General features: G+C 36.8%; 1 protein-coding gene across 1 annotated transcript in view; it reads left to right on the forward strand.

Annotated features, from left to right (window-relative positions):
• Positions 1–23,463, forward strand: part of ARPP21 (cAMP regulated phosphoprotein 21) — a 149,628-nt gene that overhangs the window by 28,718 nt on the left and 97,447 nt on the right. The window contains 7 exon segments of the mRNA XM_042780057.1: positions 12,095–12,267; positions 13,879–14,078; positions 14,901–14,936; positions 15,834–15,923; positions 19,998–20,142; positions 21,365–21,443; positions 22,735–22,794. Of these exon segments, the coding sequence (XP_042635991.1) occupies positions 13,917–14,078; positions 14,901–14,936; positions 15,834–15,923; positions 19,998–20,142; positions 21,365–21,443; positions 22,735–22,794 (572 nt within the window). The 5' untranslated portion in view covers positions 12,095–12,267; positions 13,879–13,916.

The following is a 23,463-nucleotide window of genomic DNA, read 5'->3' on the forward strand; positions in this document are numbered from 1 at the left end:
TGTATTTATTTATTTATTTATTTATTGAAAGTAATACTTATAAACTGGATGTCATAATTGTGTGATTTTGAGATACTGTAGCACTTACATTTGTGGAATAGTTTATTAGCTTTATTCTTCTGTTCGAAGCTGAAATTCTCTTTCTGTTTTCTCAGTGTCTCAAATTGTACAGCAGATAAATGTTTTTAATCAGTATTTGATCAGGAGATTTGTTTTGATGTAGAGTGTGTCATAAATTAAATAGAACATACATTAAATTACTTCTGTTGTGTTTTGCGTAGTTCTCAGGTTCTCAGTTCTCAATTCTCATCCACATCAATTTTAACATCAGAAGAAAAAGGCATAAATTCTTGCCATTGCACTTTGACATGTTACAATAAAGGATGCAAAGAATAAAGGTATTTTTTTTCTTCAGGAAGGGTGATTTGCAAGAAGGATCACAGTTCTGCAGAGATCGGGGTTTTCAGTGACAGAAGTGGTTATTGACTTGCCCTTTCTCTTAGTTGTGTCATGTTTCATCAACCTTTGAAAATCTTGAAGGTATCAAAATAAATTCTGAGGCTCAAATAATAATAATACTTACGAAGAACTAATTAACCAGAAAGACTTTGTGTTTTATACAACAGAAGGGTTTTAGTTCTTGAAAGGGCAAGAAACTTTTAAAGGAAGTCCCATTTAACAGTCTCATTTAAGGGCAAGACTGGAACTCAAGCCTGGAAATATGTCTTTACTTTAAAGAATTTTTAGCTTAAAGTTGTCGCTAATATATATCGTAGTAAATTCCTACCACCTACATTTTTCTTTTTCAAATTTCATGCAGTATGTTCTTCTTTGCGCTTTTGGTGCGTTGCTTGATAATAATATTTTTGTTTTTCCTGTTACTAAGCACAGTAATGAAAAATTGTGATAATATGGCCATTTTGCAGTGGAAATCAAATGTATTACAGGCTGTAGACTTTTGGTCCCACACCTCTCTCCTGTAATTTAAATCTCAGTATTTATAGGTCATTGATGTAGTTAGTGGTTCCTAGCGCCAAGTAAGACAGATTGTTTCACCACAGGTAAACACAATTTTTGATTTTATAGGAGTTTTCTTAAATCGTATTTGAACTTCTGGAAACTTCAATCTGTATAACAAGATCTAAAGTACTGGAAGAGCTCACTATTTTTCTGATTGTTTTTTTTAATGCCCCTTTGGATTAATTTTTTTTTCCAGTTTAAATTTAATAGAACATATTCCTTGGAGACTTTGGCTTGAATATTTGATTTTTTTCTGTGTATTCTTTGCTCTTTTATTAGTTCATGTGTCATAAAACTTTCTGGCTGGGTTGTATGTGGGGTGGCCATTAGACTTTTAACAAAACTGCTTATCTCTCCCATAAATATGTCATAATTTCTGTCCTGAAAAAACATAATCAGACATTGAAACACATTTTTTGCCTTTTCTTTTGTTCACGATATCACAGGCAGCCTGGAATTACCCACTGGAAAAGGCAAACATAATGTTGAAACCATAGGGTTTCTGGCAAGATGTTTTCAGAAACTAAAGCTGCAAATCTGTGAACTGACATTGCCTGTTTTCTTAACCTGAGCTTTTGCCTTTTCTCTCTTGACTGTTGTAACTGTTTCTGACAAGAGTTTCTTTCTCTTGCTGGCCATAAGGGTGATGTTGTAAATACCTACCTGGTATTTCATAGGCTTCCTGTGTTTCTTCAGCAACTAATTGCAATGTGTAATACCTTGTCCTGATGCTGCTAAGGAGGAAATTTGGTGTATATCAGTAGATATTATGGGATGGGTCTTAATCTCTTTTTCACGTGACAAGGGAAGTGACAAAATTTATAAAGCTTGATATGTTTGTTATTTCTACAAGTGAGCATAAGTTGTTATTTGGCACTCCGGTGCTTGGAGCTTTGTGCAAAAATGTACAGTAATTTCACGATTATAAACCACACCATTTTGACTAAAATTTTGGTCCGAACCCAAAGTGTGGCTTATATACGGACAAAGAACAAAAAGTTGCTGTTTTTAGTTTGGAGGACAGGTGTCTGCTGAGAAATGCAGGAACTTCTCTTTGAAATGGAGAAGTTGTAAACCCCCTTCCTCCAAATTCTTATAATTTTGAAATCAAGGGGCTTTCAGGCAAAGATATGGGAATTAGGAATAACAGTTCTTTTCTAGGGAAATTAAAATAGAAATAGAGTACTACAAAGAAACAAACTCCAAACCCTGACAAAGTCAGAGTACAACCTGACACCCTGTCAGGCAGGGTGTTGGTAGCAGTCCCATTAAATGGTGGCTGCAGTCCTCTTGCAGAGACAGATGTGGTTCAGTTGAAGCAGTGCTCCTGCAGAAGGTGCAGTTTCCCTCCAGAGGTCCAGTGGTGATGTGGAGAAATCCAGTTTTCCTCTGGAGTCCAGTGGAGAAAGGAGCTACCTTAGTGTCCCAAAACCTCTGTTTTTGTCTTGATAAGAAATGTTGGGCTCTTCCCCCTGGCTGGAGCAACTTCCAATGGGATGAAGTAATTTTATCAGTCGCACAGTGGGACTCAATGGGCCATTAGCAGAAAATGACTGGCTGGAGGAAGGATTGGTTGTGAAATGATAAAGAACAATATCCCGCCTGGTTTCAGTGGATGGCCCATTAGCAGAATATCTGCCGTTGAGATAAGGATCACTGCCCTCACCCTCAGCAGATGGTGATAGAACAGATACCTTTTATCACACTCTGTATTGTAATGTGCGGCTTATAATCAGGTGTGGCTTATATATGGTCAAAGAACAAAAAGTTACTGGCACCCGGAGATGCGGCTTATAATCGTGAAATTACTGTATAATGGTTTCATTGGCTTTTATAACGTGTTTAAGCACTAGGCCTTTTGGCTTCTAATTTATAATTGACATTTTTCTTAATTTAATTTTGAAACCATGGCAACATAGAGTATTGAATATAATCCACAGCATACTTAAGACTTCTTTTTGTAATGTGTTTTGTTTATTTCTTACGTGCTTTGCTTGTGACCGGACAAACTTGCAACCTATTTTCACAAAGTACAAATATGCCTATACTCAAATGTGAATATATTTAGATTAAATACATTAAAATATGTTTTCATATGGCTATTTATATTTACTATATGTGTTTATAGTTTTCTGTAGTATTAGGGCAGAAAGATAATGCCTCTGCCATAATTTTCTTTTTCTTCAGACGGGCTTCCAATAGTGAGAAAAAGGGCATGTGGATCTCATATGAAAAAAATAACCATTTTTTAGAGAGTCGGAGTTAAAAAAAGGCCATCTCCAGACTGGTTTGAAAACTGGGCAAGTCTTGTCTATACATCTTGCAAGATTTTAGACAGAAGAACAGTTTATAGCAGAATGAGTACACTTGATAATACTTTGTCTGTGTAAACTGTTCTCAGTCAATGTTGCTCTTCTAAGTCTACTAATGCACAAAGGAAGTAACCAACAAAGCATTTGTATTCCAGTATATTTTCTGATAAACACAATCAAGAGAAATTCTAGGAATGTTCTACTGTTGATAAAGAAGAACTAATAAAATTATATATTAAAAAGTATAAAATCATCTCGTACTGGGAAATCTCAAAGGATCTATCTAGCCTTTGTGGGTCTTGGTAGAGGAGACAGCTGGAATATGAGTTTAGAAAACTTGTTCAGCATTATAAGAAGCTTGATATTAATTGTCTTTGAATTTGGAAAGTACAATTCCATTTTCCAAGCAGCAGAGTATGTGCGGGAATGTCTTATAGTGTATGGTGGTACTTTTTTGACTTTGTTTTTTTATCTTTATTGCTTTTGTTTTGTTTTGGGGATTTTTTTTGAATGAAGAATTTTACTTCAGCTGCAGGCTGGTTTTGTTTCAGAAAAGGCATTAGGAAAACAGGAATGGCTGCTGTTTCATTTTGGTAATCAAAAGAGAACTTTTGGAGGAAAATAAAGGGTATTTTCTGTCAATTCTTACATTAAAGCGTTTTGCTGTTTGTCTGCTGTTTGTTAAGTTCAGGTCTGTTTCGTCAGGGTAATACTGTTTTGCTCTTAGCAATTATTTTCTTTAAGGATTTGTCAATTAAGCTAGTGCTAGTGAAAATACACCTAATTTGTCAAGAAATGGCAGGATGAAATATAGGGGCTATTATAGAAATTGGGAAAGAAAAGAAATCAGGGCAAGCACATGTGAAACTCGGTGATACTTGGTCAGTTCCCAATGTATTTTCATCTGTGTATGCCTCATCCCCTAGTGATGTTGGAAGAAGAGTAAAGCAATTGCTCATGAGTTATGGGCTATCTATTTCCTGAGTGTTACATATTTTAAAATACTGTTCTAGTAGTATGCAAAATTTTGTTGTTGTTGTTTTTTTGTTTTGTTTTTTTTTTGTTTGTTTGTTTGAAGATGTGGGGTTTTTCCCCCCATTAGACTCAACTGCTTTGCGGTTATTAGTGAATGATAAAAGATGGCTTAGCTGGCTGCTCATTTATTACCTGCAGTCTGCTTAGACTGAATTCATCAAAAGCACGTATGCTCAAAATGCAGAAGCACAGTGCTTGTGTTTTCTAGTCAAATCCTTACGCTTTAGGAGGAACTGACTAAGAAAATAAGTTGATACTGTAGTTCTGTGTGTAGAGCAAAATGGATATAATCTGTAGCTGCCTGAGTGAAATGGCAAAGAGAAGGCATTGAAGGAAGAAAAAGTAGGGATGGCTTGACTTAAAGAAACAAGAAAGGTTTCAAGGACTTCTGCATTAAACCCAATTATATGCATATATTCTATAAAAATAAAAATTAGTGTAAACTTTATATTCTACCAAATTTCATTGTGCATAGAAGTTTATCATGACATTACACCAGCAACTTTAATTATTTTATTAACACTGAGCTTGTGCTGGGTATGTATAATCTCATTGGTTCAGTCCACGGTAGCTCTCATGCTCTGGCTCTCTGCAGTAGCTCTGATTTTCCCTCAGCACTGCTGAGACCCCTCTGGGGGGAGCCCAGATTCATTTATGCTGTGCTGTTGATCAGGGTTTCATATTGAAATGATAGTATTCCTTCTGAAATATCCTCGTGTTATTCATTTTCCTTAAGCTTGTTTCAGATTTTGTGGAAAGAGAGCTCCTCTAGTGCATTCAGCACTATGTTGATGGGTAGAGAAACATCTGTATCCAGAGAGTGAGAAGTGAGGAAATAATGAAGCAGGCTTGTCATTCAATTGAAAAAACAATACAGACTGGAGGTGGATAGTAATGGAAATAATGCAGGCCTGTTTAACTGGCAACTAAAACGAATAGGTTTCTTTAAACCTAACAACAAATGATGAAGTGATGTACAGTTATTTCCCACAGAAAGACAAAACTATTGTGAAATCAAGAAAGCTAATTAAACTGGAGGGCAGTTATTGGCACCGTAAGAAAAATGTACAAAGTATTTGATGTGTACAATGGGGTAATGGAGATGATGTCCTGGCTAAGTAGTGAGATTCTTGAACATCCTTACAGCAAAATTACTAAAGCATCCTCCCTAGGCATCCTCTAGTCATAAAATAAAGGTTATTGGTCTTTCAAGAGAACTTTGGGATGTAATTATCTTTGATAGCTGAGAAATAGACCTGACTATCTGGGAAGATGAGTTTCAGTCCCTCTTTCCATTTGTATTTGCCCATGCTGGCTATTGTTTTCATTAGGCAATTTAATGAAAATGACTGGTGTATTTCAAGGAGATGTGTGCATTGAAGATGGCTAGGAACCTCGCTTTCTCCCTCTTTGGACTCACAAGTATTATGCTGTTTTCCACCTCCGAACAGTGAGACCAGTTAATTTAATGACTTTGATTTTAAGGAAATTTGTCAGGTTTTGTTGGGGAATGAGAAAAGATTTAGCATATGTGTTTGAAATGCATGAAGTGATGTTGAAGGCTGTTCTAAAGCAAACAACTCATTCCAGGAGTGCCGATTTGTACATTTGATTAGCTTGTTAAAAATTTAGATGTTACTCAGTTTCTACTAAAGTTTTATGATTGGCATTTATTAGCCAGATCACTCAGCCTCATATCAAATGATCATTGTGACAGATAAAAAAGCTTTTATGTTTTTTTTTTCCCCCAGGCCTTTTCTTAAGTATTAAAACAAAGCACACTCTCTCTATAGGCCACCTATATTTATTTTTCTGGGTAAAGCTTCTAGCTTTGCAGAAATATAACAAGCTGGAAGTAACATCATTATTACTTGGCTGAAGACGATGACATTGACATGAGGTCATCTGACAGGGGATTAAAGTGGAAAAATATTGGTGGCAATCTGTTAGAAACAAGAGGATCTCTTTGAAAAAAGGAATCAGGTGTAAACCATGACAAGTTGATTTGCTTTTGGGATTTTTCTTTGGTTATTACATTGTTCTTGAGAATCCTTGTTGTTATTTGTAAATACTGGTTTTCACATGCAGATTGGCATGAAAGCCAGTGCCATTCCAAGATAGATGTTTCAGCTGGGAGGCTGCTCCATATCATCTAGTTTTATGAAACAATTGTTTTTTTGTATAGGATTTGAAATCTAATCGTGTGTTTCAAGCTGCCCTGTTTTCATCAAATTTGGCTACCGCTGCCACTGATGGTTGATTTCTGGCCTATTTAAGCCAGATCAGGGGCTTCTGCTGCATTGTTTGTATGCAGATGCTCATGGGTTTTAACTCATGGGAAAAAATAGTGTCTGCTGACAGTGTCTGGTAAATTGCCATCAGTAAATGAGTGTAAATAACCTTTTATTTGCAAAGGTGTGTGGCATGTAGGAGCAGAAAATGTAGGCAAAAATGATTTTTTAGTAATGATGAAGAGGGGACAATGTGAGGAGGAGAAGGTGGGAAATAAGACATCAAAAGTTTCCATTAAAATATTTTTGCACTGTTTTTTAAATATTTAGTCTTCAGTCTTTTAACAGCCGATGAGCTTGTAGGATTCCGTGCATTTCACAGCCGTAATGTTTGGGGTTTTTATCATGCTAAAGCATTTTGATATGAGAACTGGTACCGACTGTTATTCTGCTATGCTGACACAGTGCAGCAAGCTTTGGTTCCAAGTGTGTTTGTGCATTTCCTTGGGAGATATGGTAAAACAGTGAAAAGGAGCACGCAGTCTAATGATGTAAAGACTGAGACTAGGACTAGTCCTAAAGACTGGGAGATGGACAACTGAATAGTAGCGTTTTTGATCTAAAACTGTAGGATTTATTTTACTTGCCTTTTTTGTGTTTGGTGGTGGTGTTGTTTGGAGATTTTGTTGATATCGTTGCTAGGGGGCTTTTTTGTTTTGTTTTTTAAACAATATGTTTTATATCATGAATGTTTTCTTTGAAGCCTCCAAAGAATTGTGGTTTTTTTCTGTTATGAAAGCTGAGGTTTTCTTTGATTTTTCTTAATTGTAGAAACCAGAATATTTAAGTAAATGTCAAATAACAGGAAGTTTATAATTTAAGACATGAGAATCTGACAAAATTAACAGTTGTGTCTACTGATAATCTTAAGGTAACGTTGAAGTCCATTTCCAGGGCATTCCAGGGGTCTGATGAATGAGTTAGCAATAATGAGTCAAACCTCTCTTGATACATATGGATGAGGTTTGTATCACATAGTGGAAATCTCAACTGACAACTCTGCTTCCAGCTCAGGGAGTCATACCTGCAAACCATTCATGACAGTGGAGAATCATGATAGCATGAGAAGGATCCTGGCTTATAGATATGGCCAGTATCAGCAAGTTTTCAGTAGCAGGCTATTCAGGCTTTGGAATGACTTTTACCTTTATGCCTGGCAGATTTGTTTAAAGAAAACCCCTTGGATTTCACTTTGTCAGAGTTCACTTTTTCAGGCAGCCTGCTGCTGCCTGCTCATGGTTAAGACTATGCTGTTTGGCCTTAAAGCCTGCTAATCTCTCTGAGAGAGGACATGTGGGATACTGGGAGCATAATGATCTTGAAATGCCTGCTTCACCATGCATACCCATGAGGTTATCAAAACACCTCATACATAATACAAGAGGGGCTTACTCACCTGTAGTGGCCTCTGAGGGTTTTGTCTGTCTTGAATTTCAGTTGATGGTAAGCTCTCACGTGCTCATTGCATAGGGCTTTCTAACATCTTTGGTTGCTTTTCTGTTCTGTTTTTTTTGATAGATCTTCTTCTGGGTATAGTTTTTTAACTCTTGCATTACATTAATTTTCTTCCTTCCCACAAACTTTTCTTGGAATTTGCGTGGTATGTGTTATATGAATGTATGTGGCTATCCACGCCTTCTTTCATCCCTTTCTCTTCAAGCTCTGACTATAGCTGTTCAAGCTCAGTAGTACCTTGATCTTCTAAAATGAAAATCCTGCTAAAAGGAAAAGAATTCAAGTAAAAAACCTCAGCATTCCCATCCCACAGTATATGCTGAGCAACTGGTGCTTATAAATTCTATACAAACATTATATTTCCATTAAAATTGATCTACAAGTGATTTGGTGGGTCCCTTTATTTTTCTGTTGTATTGCTGTGTTCAATACTCAAGTTGCTTTAAGGAATTAGGGGCTGAAATTTTGCCACAAACTCCTGTAGACTGTTAAGATCCCAACCCTATGAAATTTTCCTCACTTGCATGTTGAGAAGGTGCTTTTTGCCTAGCAACAAGCTTTGTGGTTTCTACCTGAGGATCAAAAACAGAAGTGCGTTTGTTCAACCTTTTGCATCACTTCAGTACTGATGGTTTTGACAGTGAAATCATCCCTGACATTTTTGTTGATATGCAAGAAAGAGAATTATCCAGTATGTTTTTCCGCAGCAGTGCTGTCATTGCAACACTGACAATAGTAAAAAGTACATTCATCACTGAGTAATGAGATATCCTGGAAACATATGAGAAACAGAGACATATTTCCAACAAAAATGTCTTACTTTTAATGGCTATTTCCTGACTGATTCTCTTTTACTATTTATACTCTCACTGAAATATTTTATGGAAACTCGAGTCTTGCTGAAAAACCCCCAAACAACCAAAAGCGTATTTTACGTATACTGTAGTAAGCAAATGATTAGTCATCACTAGTAAATTATTTAATAAAGGAGGAGGAAATCTGTATTAAGGGAAGGTGAAGAGCTCAATTTGATTGCTGTATGTCTCACTCCTTCTTGTCTTCTTTTTGTTTCCCAGAAGATAATTAGAGAGATTTCTATTAAAGAAATCATCCTAACAGACATTGTTGTTCTGCTTTGAGGATGTCCTGGTTTGGAAAACAGGTATTTGCCAAGAAGGGCAGGAGCTCCTCTCTGAGATGGAGCAGATCTTCCTCCCTCTAAATTATTATAATTTTGGGATCAGGGGCTCTCAAGCAGAGATATGGACACAGGAGTAACAGTTCTTTACTGGTGTGTGTGCATATATATATATATATACACACACATATATGTATGTATATATATAAACAAGGCAAACAAAACAGCAACAGCTAAGAAATTAACAACAAACAGAACAGGAACCCAGTGACAGTTCTTTTCTTTCGGTTGTGGACACCTTTCCGCTGTGGTGCAGTTACCACCCTAGCTCACAGGCAGCGCTGGCCAGCTCCTGGTGAGCAGGGGGAGGTGCAGTGATCCCATGTGGCTGGAGGGGCATTGGGGTCATGGCGGCTGTGTACCAAATGGGAAGGATGGAGGCGAGACACTGCTCACGGATCTCGGGGCAGTGTTGGTACTGGTGCTCCAACAGGATGCGTGGAGGTGGAAGTGGGAGGGTGTCTGGGCACGGGGTTGTGGGGTCCCCCAGCAGAGGAAGGCAGCTCCCGGTATCGATGTGTCAGAGCGGGATTTTTCCAGCGACTGTCCTTCTCCAAGGCAAACGAGCGAGAGAGAGCGCAGCTACCCCCACCTCCTTTACCTGCCCGCACCCCCATCAGTGCTAGGTGTAGTCAACAAGTTCTTAGCATCACAAGGGGAAAAATTCCACAGAGAGAAAAGGGAAAAAGAACCAATCCCCAACAGAAGATGGTAGCTGTACACTCTTAAGATTATTTTCTACTTGCTTATGTTTTCTTGGGGAAATTAACGGATAGATTTTTTTTGTTTGAATTTAAGATTCTGTGTTCTTGTACATTGCCTGTGAAAAATTATGTTGTCTTCAGAAATCTTAAGTGTAACAATATGGGGAACTCCTTTTATAATGGAATTTGCCTTGGGTAAAGGATTATAAAATGATACCTAACATCGTGCACAAGACCAAGTCTTGACAGATCTCTTCACTTGCTGCATATGATACCCGTTGGTTGGTTGGTTGGTTTCTGGTCTGGTTTTTGGTTTGCTCAGATTGTTTGTCTTATGAATAGTTAATTCACAACAAATGGTCACATTACAGGTTCTGAAATAATTTGTGTGTGTGTGTTCTGATTTTGGTACAGATACCTGTGTCTCTGTTAGTTTTGGATGGTTTTGATTACAACAGTCTGTTTCCTGAATGACTGTTTTCCAGGTGAAACCTTCATGTACTGTGTTTCCTTGGGATTTTTAGTTTGTAATTGATTTTTGGTTGATTCTCTTTCCTAGCCCCTCCCCCCATCCCTCATTTGGAAGTGTGAGGGAAACAGTTAATGGAAGACGGTTATGAGGAAAGGATTTTGAGCCAGTGGTTTATTCACTCTTTGCTTGCTGAGTATTGGCTCCATGAGATACTTTTGCATGTGCTTGAGTACTTGGGCATAATTTTCTATGGTGTTTTTTCACTCCCATTGTGAGCCTATGTTTGTAATAAGCTATAATTTCCAAAAATCTCCTGCAAGAAATACAAAAAACCTAGTGGGAAGACCTGTGTTCTAATTCCTTCTATAAATTATTAAATGGTTTGAGGAAAATAAATAGTTGTGTTTATAAATTTGCAGGATGGTGGTGATAGTTTACAGAACTGCCTGCTTGTCTCTATGTGCCAGAGCTCCTGGAGAGAGCAGGACTGGAATATTGTGAAAGGCTAAATGCCAGTTCTGGTGCAGCAAATTCAGCTCTTTTCACATGGCAAGTTCCAGTGTGCTGACATGTGCTGTGGGCAATTGCAGCCATGCACAATGCAAAACGCACTGCAGAAACTAGGAGTCTAATAAAATCAAAAAACCAGAAAATCATCTCCCTTTATTGTTGCTTGGCTTCCTCCCCTCTCCCTGGTAGAATGATATGTGCTTTCTTTTTGCTGGTTTTGTGTGTCTACACTGACTTCTTCAACCGTGACTCACATGCAAGTCTTGAGAAGAGATGCCTGATGTATCAAGATAGTTCAGCACATAGCCATGGCCTGTAAATCAGTCTGACTCATCCTTAAATTCTCCTTTTCTGTTAAATCAACTATTCAGCTGGCAAATGCAACCTTGATGAACAGCAAAATTTCATTGCGGAGGCAACTCTCCCTTCAGGTTTATTTCTCAAACCATAACCTGGAAATCTCAATTTTCCTTCTCACAAAATGCTTCAGAAGATTATTTTTTTGGTGGATGTTGTTCAGGGAATAGGATTTCTTCCTTCTCTTCCTCTTCCCATTTCGGATCATTTCAACTTTTATTCAGCTTATTAAATTAACATCTCAATTCACTACCCTGGTAAAGCAGGTCACATTCTAGAAGCATCCACCTAGCTATTATTTCAATACTGTTTGACTGTTGAAGTTTTAATTGGAGCCGAAGCCAGAGTTAAAAAACAGGCAAACCTTTTTTCCTCATATCCTCATTGATTGCTGTTGAAGCAAACAGATGATCTTATACATAAATATGTATATATGCTTTTGTTTTAATGAAAAGTGCTGGAATTTGCTAAAAAAGGTTAAAATTGAAATGAGTAATCTTCAGTGCATAATGCAATTGTTAATTTTAGCTTCTTGCGTAGGAGCTGTTATGACTTGAACAGCCGGCTCTAGCCTTCATTAGAGAAGAAGCAGGCAGTTTTGAGACAGGTGGAGCTGGATCAAGCTGTGAAAGGGACTTGCTGGAAACTGGTCATTAGTGTTAGAAATCTAGTCCTATCCATTGCATCCCTCCTTTGTGCCGTGATCATTGCCAGTGTTATTTATTTTTCATCTTTTCCAGGTTAACTATGATGCGTCAAGCTCTCCGAAGGACCAACATGGAGATTGGCACTCTGAAGTGTTAATGGGGACATGGGACTCACATTGCCATTGATCATTTGTGTGGACATAACCAACAAAGACCAACAGAAGACACTAGAAAAGCAGTTGGAATTATAGCAAGCAGTTTTTCAGGTAAACAGCTTCTTTGGTGCAGCTGATCTCAGTGTAATCGTTTTTGTGAGCACTGTGTAAGCATGTAGATGAGTTGAAGGTTGATCTGCTCACGAGGAGCTTGTTGCATGCATGTGCAGTTCTTGAAAATGAAAATCCTCATCAAATTATGGGTTGTTTAACAAACCAGTTAAAGGACTTGCCGCTCATCATGTTTTGAATTTTCATCAAAGTGGTTCAAGTTTCAGTTGTAACTACAGAATAGCCAAAATCATCGACCTTCTTGGGGAGAGCAGTGGGAGAAAAGAGAATCACAAACTAGCTCACAGAGGAGAATCGCAAACTAGCTTTAGTTTTTTTATGAACCTTATAGCTTGATTTCTTGTGAAATTCACAGTCCTTCTCAAACAGGAAGATTATATAGGAAATTTTATTTGCTTACAGTGTGAAAACACAAGCAAAAACTGGAAGATGTGTTTATAACTCAGTATGCCATAGATTTTTTTCACTTAAAACATGACTTAAAAAAAAAGTAAGTTATACTGGTACTGTTGAACGTTTAATTTCAAACTGCAAAAAGAAAGATGGCAAAGTGTGATTTTGCTGCCATTTCACTATTGAGAAGTTGCAATGTGTTGCAAGAGACCCTTCCTGAAATGACTTCATATTTCAAATAGAGTTGTTTTTCTTGAAGATGCTTCTTAAGCCAAATGGATGGGGAAAGAAAAGTTAAATTATTCATGAGTCTTCTTTGCAATTGATCAGTGGGGGAGTCTTCAGGAGGGAACTGGGGGCAGAGAGAAAGAAATTAATAATAGGCTTTAACTCTGAAAAGCCTTTAAAGCTTCTGTACAACAACCCCATAGTAAGCTGAGAGTAAATGCAGTTCAGTAGACATTTCTTCATTAGAAGTACCTGCCGAGGGCTTTCTGTACAATTTTCCTAGTACTGAAGAGTGACACAGGTTTTGGGAAGAGGCTTAAAGTTTTAATAATGGAGCTGTTGGTTTGATCTCTGAAAATGTTGATCCTGAGGGCTTTATTGCCAAATTTAGTGTTCATACTTACCTTGAATTATCACCTCTTAAAAAAATATATAGTGGTAGTGAGCACCACGGCTTCTACTGTACATAAAACCCATGGCTGAATACTAAAAACAGTGTTGTTGTTCATGCTTGATTTTTATTTCTGTTTGTTTGGCTGTTACTTTTTATTAAAAGAAAAGGGAAAAAAACCCAAAACAAAACGGAAAATTAGAGGAGGGGAGCATTGAGATACCAGAGACCTGGAATGGGTCCTTTTTACCTGGTATGATTGAGCTTTGTTGTAGAGAGTCCTTCACTGTCCCTGCCTGACCCTTGGCAGTCCTGGGTCTGGGGAGTCACAGAACCTTGCCTTAAATCTGCTCTCTACAAAGACTGCTCAGATTTGCTTGCTTAACCTGGCACAATTCTGCTGTTACCTGATATTGTTGATTCGGTACATCTCTTCATCTGGGACGTACATATTTTTCCACTCCTGAGCTGCACATTTTGGTTTGTTTATCAAAGGAACTGAAACTGGGAATTAAAAGAAAAAAAAATTAGCCCCAATGTTTCTTTTGTGTATGTATCATGGTATCTTGACCTTTCAGGTCACCAGATCTTGTTATTTTAATTTCTGTCTGGAAGAATGTCTGAGCAAGGTAAATTGAACCAGGAGACAGCAGAGGAAGCTGCAGAAGAGCAGGAGACTGCCATCTCTGAAACCAACCCAGACAACTGTGTTCTTACTAAATCTGAAAGCTCAGAAGTAGAGGAGGAGAAGCTCAGTGATTCCAAGACAGAGCTGCAGGTAAGACAGGAATAGTGAACAGGCGTGTTAATTATTAATTGCTTTTCCATTTCTGTGAGTTTTTTCATTGTTTACACTTCCCCTGTTTTTCCTTATGATTTTGAGACTGTTTCTGTTATTTTCTTTTAAAATTATTTTTTTATTTATTTAGGTTTCTTTTATTTTACTATAAAATAAATGTTATTTGTTATAACTTTCATGCTCTTTAGGTTTCTTTCCATATTATTACTTTTTCTGAGAGGTTAATTTCTAGACATCTGTTTTAAAGCTTGGTGAGATATTTCACTGTTTTCCCTCTTGGAAATTTAGAAAACTACCTTGACCTCATGATTTACAGGTAATACTAATGAATAATTACTTAATGTGTGGTTTGGTTTGTAGGTGTTACTGCCAACAAAAAGTTGTTATACAAAGCCTAAGAAGGTAGTTTGATAAGAACACTTTAATGGATGAGGGGTTTTTAATCCTTTTTGCTCAGTCAAATAGAAAAATAAAGGGGGAGACGACAATTTAAGAGAAATTTGGAGGGGGCGGGGAGCATTTACTTAAGTATGCCTTTTCTTACATTTTTGTTATAGGCAAAATTACAGAACACTGTGTAGCTTTTTTTCTTGTTTATACCTCTTTGTAAAATGAATGAAAATGAGCAGAGATGATTCTTGGTTTTCCCTGCTTTCCAGCCTGGGTTTGGGGAAGTTGCTTTTGCAGTCACCAACTAATTTAAAGCAATCAGAAGTTATTTAGTGTGTTTATTGGTAATGCTCTCATCAGGCACACTGTCCACTGAAGTGATAGCTACTTCTCTTTTTTTGCTATATCCAGAATCGAGGTGCAAATCAGCAGAAAAAGAGATCCAAGGTAAGGGTCTATCTCTGTTGGAATTGCATGCCACAATAGGATGAAGAATTTCAGTTAAATGTCAGTCTACAATCAAAATTGCATTCTTTCATCACTTGTCTGGATGAGTTTTTTGTTTGTGTTGCAGGATTTTTCTTTCCCCCTTCCCCATAGTCTTTTTACACAAAGGCAGAGATATAATGTGTCAGACTTTCTTTTATCCATTATAATTTTATGCTGCTGAGCTTGCTGTGTCCATATGTTGACAGCACGTGTTCTTCTGTGCACCACTGAAAAAGGAAAACATTCACTCCTTTTGCATTAGTAACTAATGTTTCTGTTGGAATTTTATTTTAATGGAATAACCTTGATGTAAAGAAACAGAGTTTGACTAGCTCCCAAAGGGGGAAATGGGTAGGGACAGGTGTGGGAAGGAATTTCTAGAAACAAATAAAACCCTAAAAAATTCCTTTAATTTTTGAAGTGCTGATCTGTAATACACACACTTTATTGTCCATGTTTCTTGGATATAATACTGCTAGAATGAGGGGAGGGACTCCCAGAACAAACAAAAACCCCCCCCAAACCAAATGACTAAAGGAACCCTTGAGTTTATGTTAAATTACTGTCAGTATTGGACTATCTGTTCTTTGCTGTTACAATGTTTGGTGACAGTGAGTGAACTGTAGCTAAAATGATAAAAACAAAAAGAAACCTACCACCTTCCCTGTGTGGCAAATGTCTTGCTGCTTAGAATTCTTTTTAATCCATGTCCAAGGCAAATGCATTTAGGAAGGTAATAGTTACCTGGGATATTTGGGAACAGCTGATGTGGGCAGCTTATGTGACTTGGGGTCAGTAGTAGTGCTCTCTATTTTGTTCTCTCTCTCTCTTTCTCTCTCTCTCTCTCTTATTCAGTCAGGAGCTAAGGGAAAACTCGTGCGGAGTCTTGCTGTGTGTGAAGAGTCATCCTCTCGCCTGGGAGCAGAAAATCTTCATGACAACCAGGTACACTTGCAATCATTGCCTTTAGCTGCATGGTTGACCTCTGTCTTCAGTTGCATGATTGTGTTACTTAATTGGGTATTTAACAATGTCTTTCTTGGGGGAAAAATTACATCCAAAAATGAACATGTTTTTGTGGAGCTACTGGTTTAGCGTGAACTTTAATTTGAAATACTAGTTTTACACTATATCATAGGGTGTTGTTTGCTTTTTTTTCCAGACCCCCTGAAAATTTCAGCAAATGGAAAAGAATTCAAAAGAATTCAGATTTTAAAATTTTAAAAAATAGTAATGATCAAAAAGAATATTAATATGTTCTTTTCTCTGAGGCTATCTCTTTTGAGGCTGCACCAAATACAGTTATGAGTATGCTCTGATTTGTGATTCCTCTAAGACTTCAGTTCATATTAATGTCCCCCTTCACATAAAATTTAAATGTCCTTTACTCTCTAAAATACCTTGGTAGAGCCAAGGATGCCTCCTACTGAGTGGCATTCATTTTTTAAACTCTTGGTGTAAATTAAACTATATCAAAAAACGTGTATTTGAGTGTGTATTTCTCTGTACTGGTAGTGTTGTATTCCCAGCAGTTGGTAGAGTTCTGTCCTCTGCACTCCTCACTTTGGACGATAACCCTGGTGCCAGTCTTTGTAGACTAACTTCTAAAAGTACTCCAAAAAGCAAAAGTAAGCCTCAATTACTCCTTTTTGCTTGCCTAGTGAGAGCAAGGCTTAAAAAAACCCAGCTAATTAAAACGCAAAAGATGATGAACACTGCCGATAATTTATGAGATGTTTATGTGCAACTGAAATCAGCCATCAAGAGCGCTTGAGTAAGTGGCTTCTTGTGAGCTTAGCACAAAAATAAAAAATGACATTTAAGTGTACTTTCTCACTGTTTCCTATATTGACTTGAAATGAAACAAATCTTTCTCTCTGCTTAGCTCATAAGTAAGGAGAGGTTTTTTTTTATTTTTTTTAATTTTATTGAAGACCAAAAACGAAGTTGCTTAGCAGCAGGACATTTCCATGTTCTACTGCTCTACCATGATCCTTATCCAGTAGATGGGCAGGTTATTTTATCAGTTGTTCTGTTGTAGCTAGACACTTTCTGCTTCAAAATGCATGGCTTTTGTTCCAATTTTTTTTGTATTTTCTATTGTTTAATGGAGAATTAGAAGGAGAACAGTATAAAGAGATTGTATTAAGCATTGCTAGTGGTTTATAGTGTACTGCACAAGACCTGTACTAAACTACAGAGAGACTGGCAGTGTTGAGGCAAAATCCCTATCCTTACACCAGGCAGAGGAGGGCTTCCTGTTTCACATAGTCTTTAGTCTCACCTGACAGACCAGCCTTAGCAAAGATTTCTTTGACCATCTTAAAATATTTATGGGAGATGAAATGTCTCCCATGACCCCAGCATGTTTTCTAAGGAAACAGTTGGCTTGGTGTAATTAATTGGTGGGAATTGCCCTTTCTTGCTGACCTTTTAGTAATGAAAGAGGCTCAACTTTGCCATGGAAAGCTGGACCTGCAGGCTCCTCCCTGGGCTGGCTGAAGGATACGGGAAGTTTTGTGCCAACCAAATTGTTTTGCTTTCACTTCAGAGGAGAAGTAGCTTATTTTTGGTTTGGAATTATTTTAAAATAATTTTTATTTTATCCTAATGGTTTATAAACCACAGGGAATTAATTATCAGAGAATGTACAGTACCTTGCCAGAACTACTGAGTATGGATTGTACTGCAGACTTGATGTTTGTACTTATATATGAATACTTGCCTTCATTTTCCTGTATAAGGAAAAAACTTGTTTACCTGTATTACTTGATCTTGAGTGCTTATCCAATGGCTCACTATGTCCTTACTTAAAAGAAATGTTGCCTTTAATGTTATGCTATAGACCAAGAAGTGTATTACTGCAATTTGAAAATCTATTTTGTTGTTCACTATACTTGTATCAATGTATTTATTAACATTGTATTTTATTATTGAGAAAAATCAATAAAAATCTAAGAAAATATACAGTAGCTTGCTTTCACGACTCTACACCCTTTTGTGTGTTTTTTCTACTGCAAATACATCAGTATTATGATACATGTAAAATAGTATTTACTGTATGTTCACATATGTGCCTTTCTGTAAAGTTTGTCATTTTCATAAGTGCATTTTTAAGAATCACTGTGAAGTTTAGAATTAACAGCTTGGAAACAATGCGGCCAGTTACATTTTTCTCTGGTTGAAAAGCTAGCAGCACAGTCACTCTGCTCTGGGCAAGGCAGGAAATCAAGTTCTCCTTTGGGGTCATTTGACAATGGTTGATCCAAATTTTGTTTGAATGAGAAATCAAACTGCCATTTGAAGTGAAAGAAAGCAGGCACAGCATTAGTTTTCTGAGCACAACTGAGCAATTTAGGAAACATTTCTCAATGTATTCTTACCTCAAATGACCAAGAATTCCCACCCTTTCCATCTGTAGGATCAGATTTTGGGTAAGACTGTCAGCCAAAACCAACAGAAGTTTTAACAGGGATTAAGGGTAGTAAGTCAGGTTAAATTTTGGGTCCAGGTCTTTGTTTCTCTTTTACAATGCTTTTCATCTCAAGTCTTTTGTGCCACATTCAAATTTCACATAAAGTCAGTAATGATTAAGCTGAGAAGTTAACCAATTTCTGTCTTACTGTGGCATGTTTATGCTTATACCTTGTTTTGTTAGGATCTTGTCTTACATGTCTTGTGATGGCTGATTTGTAGTTCTTTAAAGAATTCAGAAACCTAGAATTTGTAATACTTGCTGGAAACAGCTTTTGAATTTGTAATGGTTGCTTAAAAACACACCCCTTACTTAAAAGTTTTCTATTGATCTTTTGGTATGCTATCTTTGAAGGAAGTGAAGGGAATTTACTACCATTCAAGAAACTCCAGAATTCTCAAGTGTTGGTGAATTAGGTTTTCATTATCAAGCATGCAGGATTCTCTTCTATTAAAGAAAACCGCTTTACCAGGAAGTTTTGTGACAGCTTTCTTCAAATGTGCTTTTTTACACTATTTAAACATATAGTTTTCTGGGGTGTTTTTTTTTCCTTAAAAGAATAAAACACAGAAGTATGCTTCCTTTGATTTTGTCCAACCAGATTAGGATTTCTTGAAATATGTAAATTATGCCATGGTAACTTAAAAAGAAAACAATTTGGGTTTAGTTAAAACAAAACCAGTATAAAGTAATGTGAGCAGGGAAAGCAAGTTCTTTAAAGAAAATTATAAAAGGCAATCCAGCTTGAATTCACAGTTTTTATTAACTTTTTTAAGCTGAAGCATGTTTCAAAGGGATTCATAGTCTCTGAAATACTGAATTTTTGAGGGTAAAATTTGTGGTACCTTAGAGAACTTCACTTACTAAAACTTTTTTAATTTAGTCAAGGATTTGTTTAGTTCAAGGATTTGAACTTGAAAAATCATAGGCCACATTTCCCCCCTTTTGCAAAAGACACATCTGCATATGCCTTTAAAGATTAATTACCTGATAAGTTAGAAAGCCCTCTTGTATACGATGGAGTATAAAATTTGCTGGCATTCTTCTACTGTTAGAGCCAGAAAACTCCATCTACCTGATACTGCACTTACATGTGCAAAACAATTCATATCAACCTGCAGACTTCCTAGTGAAAGGAGAAAAGTTTTATTTTACAGCTATCTATCCATTGAGCATCACTGAATATATGCAGTATTAAATTATAGAATTATTTATGAAAGACCATATGAAATACATTTAATTATTCTGTAAAGTCTTAAAGGAAAACTACTGAAGTATAGCATAATATAGCCTCCTTATAGAGGTTGCCTAAATTTTATAAGATTCAAAATATTAAAGAAAAAATACCTACTTACCACTAGAATTTGACCTCTAAGATGTCGTCATTCACCTGGCTAAAAAATGCTATGTTTCAAATGGAAAGAAATGTATCTGGCTTCAACTTGTCTAACTACACATAGTTTAATGCCAACATCAGCAGGTTGGAAGCCGTGGGAAGTGTACTGAATCTGGCCCTTAATTTATCTATCTTTTTTCCCCCACAGGAATCAATCCAACTACAGCTTTCAAGTTTTCCTAGCTTGCAAGAGGAAGATAAATCTAGTAAAGATGACTTTGAGAAGGAAAAAGAGAAGGATAAAAATAAGGATAAAAACAGTGAAAAAAGCAAGATCAGAATGTTATCAAAAGGTGAACTCAAAAATATTTAAATTATTATAATTACCTTTGTAGAAAGGATTGTACATTTTTACAAGGATTTATTTATTTGTTTGTATATATTTGTACACTGAGAAAATTCAGAACCTAAAATGTATATGCATAAGATTGTTTTTCATTTAAACATCAGGCTTTAAAGTGAAGAAACCTTCCAAACCGAAGCCTTTTATTAGATTTCATTTGTTTTCTTTAATGTAAAATTCATGTTTTGGGTGGTTAACCGTGTTGGTGAAAACACATAAATATAGATGTGTGATTGCATAAGTGTATATAGTGCATCAGAGATTAATACTGTTTTATCTAGATGAATGATAATATATTGGCATGTAACTTGTGCAGTGTAGGCAGTGAAGAGTATCCTCTTCACTGTTGCTTGTCTCTCATGGTGAATTTATCATAAATGCAGCATGGAAATTCATCCGTGATATTTAACCTGCATTGTAATCTTCTATTGGCACCTACCAAAGCTTCTTCAGGAAACATGTTTTATCCAAATTTGATGTTGCTTTTTAAAATCTTTTTATTAATCCATGGTATAAAGTTGCATTGTAATCTCCCAAAAATAATCATTGCCTTCCTGGGTGTGGGTCTGCAACTGGTGTGCATTGTCATTTGGTTTCAGTGGAGCTCTCACAGTTCATGCCAGCTTGAGGATCTGTGTATACATTTGAGTCAGGAGATAATGCTGAAAAATTAATTTTGGCTACTGTCACGCATCCCTATTACCTGCCTACTCCCAGGTGTCATTAGATTTCAGTCTTTTAATGCAAATAGAGTTCCCAGTGGCATGATTCCTCATTTACTGAGTGTACAGCATTTATTAAGTGACACAAAGAGACATTGATGAATAAAACTTTTCTTTCCTCATTATATTTTTTTTAACAATTTAAAGGAAGAACTTGGCAGGGTCGTGAATGGCATCGAAGGTTTTCTGTGCTTTTAAATGGCCAGCAGTTTCTGTCAATGTTGAGTTTTTATGCCGTGTTCTCATTGGAGTTGTACAGAGGAACAATGAATGTCCACCTGATGCTTCAGAAATGTATATCTTTCTTGGTTGAACTCCAAATGACTATTTTCTTTCAGGGCATATTCTTTCAGATTGTTGCTAGGAAATTAATTTTGATTTATAGCATAGTTAATCGGAAACTGTTGAAATGAAATAAATAAGTGGAGGCTGTTTGTTTTTATTTTTCAGATTACAGTCAAGAGTATACAGACTCAACAGGCATAGATTTGCATGAGTTTCTAATTAACACTTTAAAGAATAACCCCAGGTAGGTATTTCCTGTGTTAAAGCTAATATTCCTGAAATTATAGTTGGCAGTCTTTGACTTCTTGTAACTGTACACTGTGTTTTATTTGTTCTGGAAATGGTTATGATGGAAAATGTAAAAGAGGTAGGCTGTTAACTAAGAAAAATGCTATTAAAAAAGTCATCAACTTGTACTCCCCCATCCAGTCACCCATTGCCTAATTTCAATTTCAGTAACATCTGGTCTTTGTCCTTGCCTTCTTTTATACAGCTCTATGTGGTGATTGCAATAATACATTATAACTATTGCAGTTGGAGATGTATATTCATATATATGAATATAAAGTAGCTTTCCTTGAGCAATGCTGCACACAATTGAAATCCTGTGCTCAGTGCCAGATTCTGCTCTCAGTATTTCCAAAATTTTCATTTGGAGCTACAAGCCCTTCTCATCATTAAATTTGCCTCTAAACATCCAAGGAAAGATCTGTAACATTGTTATACACTGTAATTTTCAATGTTCATTTCAGTTGGATGTGTTAAATAGGTACAATGTAATTCTGTAATTATTCCCAGGAGAACTGGGAAAGACCTTCAATTGCTTTATCTGTGCAAAATGAGAAAGTTCCAAAAAACTAAGGAACGATGGTACTCTGTCCATCTTAGAAATGTGTGGAAATATGCGGGGGAAACTTTTAAATGTTTTTGACAAGGGAGGAGAGGGAAAAGGAGCATCTGAGACCTTCCAGTGAAAACCAGAGCATTTTGCCTGAGAAATACTGTGGCATTGCCTCCTGGGAGCCATAGTTCAAAGGTGGTGTTCCCCATTGTGCTCGCTAATTAGATAAGATGTGTCCAGCTTTCTTGCAGCAAATCAATGCCTTGTGAAAGATATGTCTCAGGAAAAATGTTGAAAATTTCTGTGGGTAACAACTCCTCTTGTGAAAGATCTAGCTTAGGTGGAAAGCTCATATTCCATCAAAAAAGGGTGAAGAAAAGACCAAAGCTATCTGTAGCAGGGAGTCTTCCTATGCAATGCATTGGTCGCAGCCTGTTGTGGCTGGAAGTGCTCTCAGACCATAGTTGAGTTCATAGAAGAGTGGAGTCCATATGTCAGTAAAAGTGCAGAAAGGCAGGCTTTAGTCCTTTGCAGATGATCCAGGGTAAAAAAAACATGTTTTTTTTTTTAATCAAGATGATTTAATCAAGGCTTGCAAAATAGCCTCCTAAACATTGTTATAGGAATATTTTCCTTTAAAATGTCTTTTTATAGTTGAGTTGATGGTGCAAATCCTTGTGTTTCTTTTTGACAGGGACAGAATGATACTCTTGAAAATGGAACAGGAAATTATTGATTTTATTAGTGACAACAAGTAAGTTGAGTTCCACGCTTGGTTTATTAAGTCACATGCGTGTGTTCCAGCGTGAGCTGTGTGAGGGACACATTCATATGGACCCCAGTGCTCCTGAGGGCTGTTGCTGGCACAGTGCAAGAGCAGGTTTCTATTTCCTGCCACGTGGTGGAACTGCTTAAAATAAAGTAGATGTAAATGAAAACTTTTTGCCTTTCATTGTGTTGTAATTGCACTGACTCTGCTCATTTAGATCCCAAAGTATAATTAAAGCTTTAAGTGTGGAGGATAATCAAATATGTTATCTCATGGCTTTTCCTTTGTGCTATGTTATGCTAATATGTTGAAAAGTAAAATTGAACTTAGGTGGAGGGATTCTTGCTGCTATGTGGTCTTTATAATAAAATATTCCTGCAGCTTTAAAAATGCACGGTCAGAATAGAAGCCGAGGAAAAAATTATGCTGACGGGAAATAACCATTTTGTCAGTAAAAAAGGAGTATTTACCAAACTAGATCTTTCCAGAATTTCCCTGAAACTGACCTTTGGAAAAAAGGCAGAAAGCTATTGCCAGTGTCTCAGCAAATCTATAGGATTGGTTATGCAGGGAGTGTGAGTGCATGTGCCGGATTAAGGGACAAGTTTCTTTCCAACACACAGAATATTGATTAGGTACCATGAACTAGTAATT

This window comes from Catharus ustulatus, chromosome 1, assembly GCF_009819885.2.
Source record: "Catharus ustulatus isolate bCatUst1 chromosome 1, bCatUst1.pri.v2, whole genome shotgun sequence".
Lineage (NCBI taxonomy): Eukaryota > Metazoa > Chordata > Aves > Passeriformes > Turdidae > Catharus > Catharus ustulatus.